Consider the following 9,684-nt stretch of genomic DNA (forward strand, 5'->3'; position numbering starts at 1 on the left):
GACAATTAAATATTTTCAGTGCCTTATCCATAACCCTGAAAAACTATTGAATTGAATCAAGTTAAATATTTCTAAATATCAATCCAATTAAGAATCACATATTGGATTTCTTGATACTATAAGATCCAAATATTAACTAGTTGGCTTTTGGTTCTCTCCTCCCCAATTTGTTTGTTTGTTTGTTTTGTTTTGAGCTACTATAATGAGATGCAGGCATAACCTAAAGAGAAGCATGTGGGTATTTCTGTCAGGAAGAAACAGATGTTATTTCTTTTGAGTAAGATCCAGCCTTACCAAACAAAAACAAATGTGCAATAAATTTAAGGATACAGATATTTGGGGAGAGAGGAGGAGATTAATTATTGGGGAAAATAAGCTGAATTGGAGAGAGAGGAAGTATTATTGGCAGAGAATCAGTTGAACAGCAGGTTTAACCTCTGAATATGAAACCATTTAGTACTCGTGCCTCCAAATTGAATGGAGTTTTATCACTACTACACACATTTGAGGCATGAAGTCATGGCACTGCTTTTTGGAGTGGCTAGGGGGCAAAGTGAGTAGAGCACTGGCCCTGGAGTCAGGAGAAGCTGGGATTAGATCTGACCTCAGACACTTCTCACACAGACACACACACACAGACACACACACACACCCCTTGGGCAAGTCACTTAACCACAATTGCCTACTCTCCCCCCTCCAAAAAGAAAAAAAAAATGCCTTTTCTATAATACAATCATTTAAACATTTAAATCAATTTTAATAATTATCTATCACCTGACATTATCTATTTGAATATTTTTTTTTCCTTTCAACAAATTTGCTTTGGACATTTTTAAAAGATGAAGGAAAAATAAGAGAATGGACATTAATCTGATTAGGGATATTGATTTAATGGATATTAGGTACAGAATCTCATTTGAAATATTTTTTCTTATTTAATGCTTCCTTCCAAATAGTTCAGTAAGGCAGGAGAAAGATATCTTATAGAAATCATAGATTCAAAGAGAAGTGAACCATAATGAATTACATTTCCATAGATTAAATGACAGTTGGAGCACCCAATTAGCATAGCCTTAGAGTTTGAATATGTGTGAATAATTAATAATTTTATTGAAGCTAGGTAAAAGTCTCAGTGACTCATTAAGTGACATGAAGTACCAGCCAGTATTATGAGATACTATTCTACTTTTTAAAAATCACTGCAGTTTTCATAATATCACCTCTCTCTCTCAAAAAATGCAATTATTGGTGAGGGATGGGGCATGGAGTGGAAGAGTATTAAAATGCAGTCTTGAAGGAAGATGAAAAATATGTTAAGGAGAAATGATGTGTCTATGTGGTAGGCAGGGCTACTATACCATTGCTGAAGAAAGTAAAGTAGAAGAAATTTATAGAACAAGAATATCTGAGCCCAATTTATTTTCTTCCTGAATAAGTTCAATATAGGGTACCAAGAATTTACTCTAAAGTGAAGGAATTGTCCTAATTACTTCTCAACCTATGTAGCTTCTGCTATGTGTTCTTTATTATTTTAAACTGTCTCTTCACAAAGTCAAAAGAACAAGTTTAGCTTTTTTTCCCTTTTCTTTATCAGTCATTTAGCATCAGGTAAAACAAAACCACATGTGAGCAAATAGATTGCTCATTATTTCACATAGTTGCTCTGGCAAGATTCTGACACAGCCTTAGTCACCTCTCATTTTGGCAATTCTTTTTTTTTTTACTTTTTGGATGAGAGATGTGACAAAATATACTATATTTTCGTTGTTCAGCAGATTCTAGAACATTTTTTAAAAGGTATCATAAATAGATTTGAGTTAAAATGAATACCTTTGCACAAGTGAAGTACTGTTGAGATCTTTCTTGAATGATTCAGAATTTAAAATACCTAGGCTCCAAGAAAATTCTATTCTTTATTATATCAATAAAGATCTATTTAAAGACCTCTAGGGCACATTTAAGTTGTTACAATTTGAAAGTGGAGACTTTTGACTATGGAAGACAGAAATGTGCACAGCTGAATAGGCTTAGCAGTCTTTACAGTTCCCTCTCTGCTTCTTTAAAGGACAGTTGTCTCAATTCAGCATTTCTATACCTTTCCATCTTTCAATAGTATTTTCATCTTTCTACTCTTCCATTGTTTTCATGTTGACCTTAAGCATTCTTTAACCAGGCATTTATTAGCACTTAAGAAAATGGAAAAGGAAAAATAAAAAACACAACAAACTTCTAATTAAGTATGGTTTCATTTATATACTTTACTTTTATTTCTTTTTTCCCATTATATATGATTAAAATATTGTACTGAATGTCCATTTGAATCCAACTAAAATCAGAAGTAGATCTAAAGTATTTTCTCCTTTGTGGGATCTTTTTCTCCAGGATTATGCTGAGAAGGAGAACACAATAGCAAAGGCTCTAGAAGACCTAAAGGCCAATTTCTACTGTGAACTTTGTGATAAACAATATTACAAACATCAGGAGTTTGACAATCATATTAATTCATACGACCATGCTCACAAGCAGGTAAGTAATAGATGTAAGAGATTAAAATAAATATTCTAAAAATGTTTGACATTTCAAGACTTTAGTAATAACTTGTTCTTTTTGGCTACACTTGTAGGGTGTTTTGCATGCGCGTGCCTGTCTCTCTGTGTATACATATAATGCATATATCTATATATTTCTTTGATAGTAAATATTGATGAATGTTTTTATTCAATCTGGGATGATATTTTGATTATTTTTAGCAATAGCAACTTAAGAAGGAATAGAAGGGAGTGGCTAAAAGAATAGCTAACAAAAAAAATAATACAATAATATTTCTGGAACACAAATACATGTCATGAGCAGTAAATAATTTGTCATAAGAGGTGAAGATGGTACATTTCCACAAATCTAATAATTTCAAAATGTATCTAATCAATTATAATTGTCAAACTAAAATAGATTTTGATGGTGGCTTTTTGGAAAATGACTTATATTAGCATTACCATTGAAAAATAAAAGAAAATTTAAAAATACTTTAGAACTCTAAAGAAGACCCAAAATTATTTAGTTTTTGATATCTAACTATAAACATCATTTAGGACATTTTAATATCAATTTCCTCTTTCCTATCATTTATAAACCACCATATTGAGTTTAGTTGCAATGTTAAAAATGATGGCATCCCCAAAATTATGTTTCAAAACAATGATTGTGATTGGCGAAAACTGAATAACAGATTTATTTTTACCTGCAGTTAATTAGTTGATTCCAACACAAATTCATTTAATGCTTATACGCTTTGAAATTGTAGTTGTTCTTGTTTATTTTGTGTGACTCCTTATTCTTACTTTCCAAAAGTATTCAATCAGTTGTCAAATCCTATAGATTCCAACTCTAGAACATTTCAAAAATCCACCCCTTTCTCTCCTTCCACCTGACCACCATATTACTTCAAGTCTTCATTGCCTGGCCTGTTACACTAGCCTCTTAGTTTCCTTGCTTTTAAGCTCTCTCAGCTCCAATCCAACCCTCCATACAGCTGTAAAAAGTAAAAACTCTATAGATGTAGACCATGTCATTTGCCTACTCAATAAATTCCAATTCCTTCTTTTTATCTCTAGCATTGTCTAAAATCTTTCGTATTTAAAGTCTTTCACAACCTGGCTTTAAGTTTTTAGTTGTTGTTCATTCATTTTTAGTCATTTCCAACTCTTTGTGGGTTTTCTATTTGGGGTTTTCTTGGCAAACATACTAGAACAGTCTGCCATTTTCTTCTCCAGCTCATTTTACAGATGAGGAAACTGAGGCAAACAGGGTTAGGTGATTTCTCAGAGTCACAAAGCTAGTGTCTGCAGTCAAATTTGAACTCATGAAAATGAGTCTTCCTGATTCCCAACCCCATGTACTATGCACTGAACCACCTAACTGCCTTAGTCAAATCCACAATGATCATGTCACCAAAAGCTAACAATCATTAAGGTGAAAAATATTTACTTGAAAGAACATGTCTTCTTTTAAGCTACATTGCAATCAACTAGGTCCATGGTTTCTAGGCCAACAAAGTTCTTTGTTTATGGCATTAAGGATATTTCTTCATTTATGCTTATACATGTATACATGTTTAAATATAATTTAAACATTCTCAATGTAACATATATTTGAGCCAACTAACCAGGATCCTTATGCCTGGTAATACAATAAGAATAGTCAATTATTCCAGAACTATTAGTTCTGATTAATCAGTCAAAAATTATGCCCCACATGATTTGGTAGCTATTATTATAGAATGGCTGTGGGCTTCTCCTGACTTAAGGTTATACAGAAAATTAAAGATTAGGGAAAATGAGACATCACTCCATATCTCCTCATTCCTTCTTTTGGATAATAAACATTTCCTGAGTTTGTATGTCGTTTGAGACACTCCTGTGAGAATTTCCCTACCTCCAACTGAGAAAAATAGACATTGTTAAAGTTCTTCTTTCTTGATTCCAAAAAAAAAAAATACATAATTTCCTTATATTTCAGGAGCATCACTAGACTCTTAGAAAATCATTTTATTATTCAGTTACTTTTTAAATATTATTCAAAAAAGTCTATGGTATTACACATTCCTCATTCACTTTGTGTCCCATCTCCATGTCTAGGTCTATTTGCTCCAAATAATAGCATGTTTTTAATGTGCATAAAGTGCACAAATTATTCTATCAACCCTTAAATGGATTATAATTATAGTTTATTTAAAAGCCTACAGAGAGATAGCATCTTATTCACAAAAACACCCTATTAGAGACAAATAAATTACACTTTAGTTGCAGACTATTTTTTAAGTTGCACGTACACTAGTACTTAATTTGTGATAAAAATGCCTTTAGGAAATAGTGTACAAGTAAGAGTTGTAAATGAGGCATATTTATTAGGAAGGGGAAAGATGCATTGAACATTAAACTACATTGTCATTGTACTTCATTATCTTTCAATATTCTTAAAGACTAGTAAACAGCATGTATTTTGAATGTTCTATAGACAACAGATTTAGCAGTTGTTCAATGATATATCTCCTTTGTTTCAGAGAAATGATAGATGTTATACTTTACTGGTAAGCCATTATGTTTCATTACTATTTCACCACATTTTATCTTTTCAATAATAATAAATATAAAAATCCTAAATTCAAATGATTATAAAGTGCTTAAGTGTTTCTTTGATAGGGATATATCATTGAAATTCAACCCAAAATCTATCATAAAATACTACCCCTTGCAAACAGGTAGTGAGTTCTTCACAACAAGGGAAAAAAGTTTACCTTCAACTACTTTCAAACTGATTCACTTTCCTCTGAAGTAAAGCATCAGTGAATCCATTCACCTGGCAACTTATAGGCAATTCAAAGTTATTTTCCCTGCAAGAAATTCGCCACACTGATGGTATCTTGCAATATTTGGACATGTGAGAAAATGGAAAAGGAAGATTGCCTTACTGCAGTGGCTTCACAACATTCTTGACTTTTTCTCTTCAAAAAGCTTTGATGTGACTGAAATACCTCCCACAGGGCATTAAGTGACCTTTGTCCAGAAGTTCAAGATTCAGTGGATTGCCCTGTTTTCTTCTGCCAAGGAGGAAGTCAAGATCAGGTCATTTTTTTTTCCCTTCAGAATCAAGTTTATCTTTAAATAAATAAAGTTTTATCTTGCAGAAATGGAATGATTTTACAGAGAAGTGTTTAGCAATCTAAATAAATAGATCAGATTTTGAGATTTGTGTTTCTATGTTCCCCAGAAATTTTCATCCAAATATTAAAATAAGAGAAATCTGTAAAAATAATAAAAGCAATTTTTTGCAAGACAAGGGCTCGTTTGATGCTATATTGTTACTTCTAGCTCTATATATTCTTCTTTGCAATGGCAATGAGGTATTTTTTACTGGATATTAGTTCTTATATCTTTGTAAATTGTTTGGTGAATAAATTGTTTCATTTCTCATAAACCAGTGACTTAGTAATTTTTATTGCTGTTTTTAAACCATAGTTGGGGGTGTAATGTGGCTGTCCCATGATTTTTTATTTAACTAAAGTCACTGATTCAAGTAAAATATAAAGTGTATTTGAGGACTAGGGAATCCATTGATTTATAGCTTCTTTAGTGAAAATATTTGCTTAATTTTGTTTGTCACTGCTGTTAAATATAAAGTAAATTTAGAGATAGTGCTAGCAGGGACATCTCTAAATGTATTCCTGGAGGAATTTGGAAAGCTCATTCTCTCTCTCTCTCTCTCTCTCTCTCTCTCTCTCTCTCTCTCTCTCTCTTCCCTCTCTGTGTGTATGTATATACATAGACATGTCTATATACTCTATCTATATTTATATATGGAGATGTAGTCAGGAAGACATGAATTGAACTCTTTACTCTGTCAATTAGGATGATACTTATAGCACCTCCCTCACAAGGTTGTTATGAGGTTCAATATATGACACACAGTGCTTTTGTACAAAAGGGGGGAAAACATTGTGACATCTTTCACACAACAAACCCAATTTCATATGGATTTTTGGGAGCTGATTTGGGGGAACCCTGCCATTCCACAGCAGGGCTGAGAAATAATCACTGACCCAGAGGTTGCTAGTGGATAAAAAGAGATGGGACTCTCCCAAATGGTGAAAGTGAAAAGCCAATTTTATTACCCTTTGTCCAGGCTTTCATAAAGACTCTTCTTAATTGTTTTCCCCTGCTGACATTGCTAACTTCTTTGTCCCAGGCCATGGGTGTAAATGCCATCCTTATCTTGAAGACCTAATCCTCACACCTGTATGCTTCCTGGGGGATGGGGAACCAATCCAGGCCCATCAGCAGGCCAGACACCTGAGAGGGTTTGTTCAGCCTTCAGGGTCAGAGTCCCACTGGCCTGTGATCCTCAACATGGGTGAAATTAGATTATAATGATTACGAAAGGTAGCTAGCCTCCTAGGGTAAGAGAAATCACTGAAGGGTAATAGCCTAAGGAGGAAGGAGAAGCTTACATTTGCATAATGCTTTCCTGTTTTTAAAGTAAACTTCTGAGAATCTTGTGAAATAGATGGTATATAGGTTATTTTCCATTTTCCAGATAAAGAAACAAGTCAGGAGAATGAGGAACTAGATTTTCTTATCCTGTGAATGCTTTTTAACATCCATAACAAGTCCTCAAGTCCTTCTGAACAACTGTTCAAAAAGACCAATTAACTCTAAGACAGAAAACACTACTTTATTATCTTTATCGATAAAGGGGGAAAATGGAATAGCCAAACCAATCAATAAATGCTGCATGATTTACATTTGGTTTTCCAATGGTTTCTAATTGGTTTTAAAATGGCATATAAATGTATCTAATAGTCCAGATTTTGATAACACTTCAAAATAAAATGATGCACTCCCTTAAAAACTCTATTAAAAATGCAAGCAGAATTCAAAGCACTATCTAACTTCTTCCTGCAAAAGTACTTCCCATCTCATGTTTTATATAGGAAGAAATCCTTTCCACATTTCCTTATAATTCTAAAAAGGGGAACTTTTCCTTCCTCAAATTCTTTATTGTGTTTTACCTGAGAAACGTTTTTTTTTTTTTTTTTATACTTACTACTCATACATGAAAAAAATGCTGCAGGCATACAATCCAAGTCTCTCAATTTGCAGTTGATGAAAATGAGACCCATAAATTTTAAAACATTTGCCCAAATTCAAATAGGCAGTAAGCATCTGAGGCAGAATTTAACCCCAGAGCTTCTGACTCCAGAGTCAGGGTTTTTCTGTCGTACTACATCAGTTAAGTACGCACATTTCCTCCCCTATTTTCAATTCAATATGTATTTGTTAAGAATCTACTATATGCCAGGCAAACTCCTAGAAAATTCTGTCATATCAATTTTTGACTTCCCAGAATCCAGCACAGTATCTTCAACATAGAAGCACTACTTAATTATTTAAATGGGATAGAAGGAAATGGAGGTAGGAAAGAGACTTTTCTGTTGTTTGAATCAGGTTGAAAATGAAAAAATCTTCCAGTTATTAAACTGGATGTTTTCCTAGAGTGCAGAAACCCAACTTAACTTCCCTCTATTTTAATCAGGCTCAGTTTTTGTCTAAATAAGACAAGCGAATTGGTCAACTTCCACTTCTAGTCCTAACTGTCATTATGTTTCAAAAATATATTTTCCTTTAAAGATCACACAACCTGACTATAGGATTATTTGAATGAAGGAATATTTGAGAGGCAGTATGCTATAATGAATGAATTTTTGGACCTTGAATCAGAAAGACTTGAATTGAATCCCATATCACATGCATGACCCTGGATAAGTCTCTGCTTCTCTCCTCCTCAGTTTTCTGGTTTTTGGTTTATTGGGTTTTTTATATGGAAAATACAGATAAACCAGGTAACCTTTATTTCACAGGGTGGATGAAAGTTTCAAATTAGATATTATAAAGTACTTTATTAGTATTGGCATATACACAAATGCCAGTTATTATAATTGATAGTATTATCTATATAATCATCAAAACATTATAAGAAGCTCCCTTATAACATCAAAGAAAAAATGTTTGATATAATTTAATCATTCATTAATTCATTCCATAGATATTTGAGTACTTACCATTTGTAATGTATTTTTGTCTTTTAATCCTTAGCAGTTAGTATAGTGCCAGACATGAAATAGGCCCTTAAGAGATGCTTATTGAATTGAACTTTGATAAGTTCTATGGAGTATATAAAGAAGAATATGACATGTCCTTTACCCTACTTTTCCTCATCATATTTTTATGTTTCTAAATCTACTTTGAGAGGCATTGTGGATAATTTAAGGAGAAGCAGCTCTAAAGTCAGGAAGATTTGTTTTTAAATCCTGCCTCTTAAAAATATGGGGCATGTGACTCTAGACTAGCCACTTAACCTTTCCAGATCCCAGACAACTGGTGATTATAAGGTATAGGTAAGGTATAGTACAGTTTAGCAGGTACAAAACAGTTGCCAAGTGGAGAGAGGTTCACCAACCAATGAAATCATCAGTCTGGACCAGATTAAAATAAATCCAAGCCTAAAATGTTAATAAATGTTTCTGTTACAGAATTTGAGGGAGTCTAGGGAAAAAATTAAAAAAGAATTTTGGCATAAATTTGTGCTCACAAGCACATATGTTTCAGTCATTTCAAAAAAAGGAAGTAGTATTTCAAAGTGAATTTAACTTATATTAGAGCTAGGGATATTGTTTGGTGGAGTAGAACTGTCACATCAAAAAATATCCAGATGGACAAGAACTTCAAAGCAGTTGTATTCATGTTTTATGTAATTCAGATATAAAATTTAAAATTTCCAAGAGACATTATAATCTAGTAGACTCTTCTCATCTCTGTTTAGGGCTTTAAAGAACAATTTATATCTCTTCAGAGAACTGCAGGGAACTAAATTATCTCTGGCATTTTACAGCTTACATTTTATTTGCATAAAACTGTTGATTTTGAAAGGATTAAATTTTGTTCTTCACCCAAAGGCCAATTCTTATTATGTCTATGAAATCTGGAGCAGTGCTGGAGCAATTCCAAACAGTAGCTCCCAGGTGATAACTAGCACTGAGTCTCTCTCGTACCTACTCTCCACAGAGCCTCCTTACCACCTCCAGCTCCCTCCCTCTCTCTCTCTCTCTCTCTCTCTCTCTCTCTTTCTCTC

At 33.2% G+C, this 9,684-nt stretch overlaps 1 protein-coding gene across 1 annotated transcript in view; it reads left to right on the forward strand.

Moving 5' to 3' along the window:
* Positions 1–9,684, forward strand: part of ZNF804A (zinc finger protein 804A) — a 460,506-nt gene that overhangs the window by 368,272 nt on the left and 82,550 nt on the right. The window contains exon 2 of the mRNA XM_069064510.1: positions 2,383–2,526. Coding sequence (XP_068920611.1) covers positions 2,383–2,526 — 144 coding nt within the window. The remainder of the gene's footprint in view (positions 1–2,382; positions 2,527–9,684) is intronic.

This window comes from Petaurus breviceps, unplaced genomic scaffold (assembly GCF_028583685.1).
Source record: "Petaurus breviceps papuanus isolate PSGF00001 unplaced genomic scaffold, PetGlider_PUasm1.0 90638, whole genome shotgun sequence".
Lineage (NCBI taxonomy): Eukaryota > Metazoa > Chordata > Mammalia > Diprotodontia > Petauridae > Petaurus > Petaurus breviceps.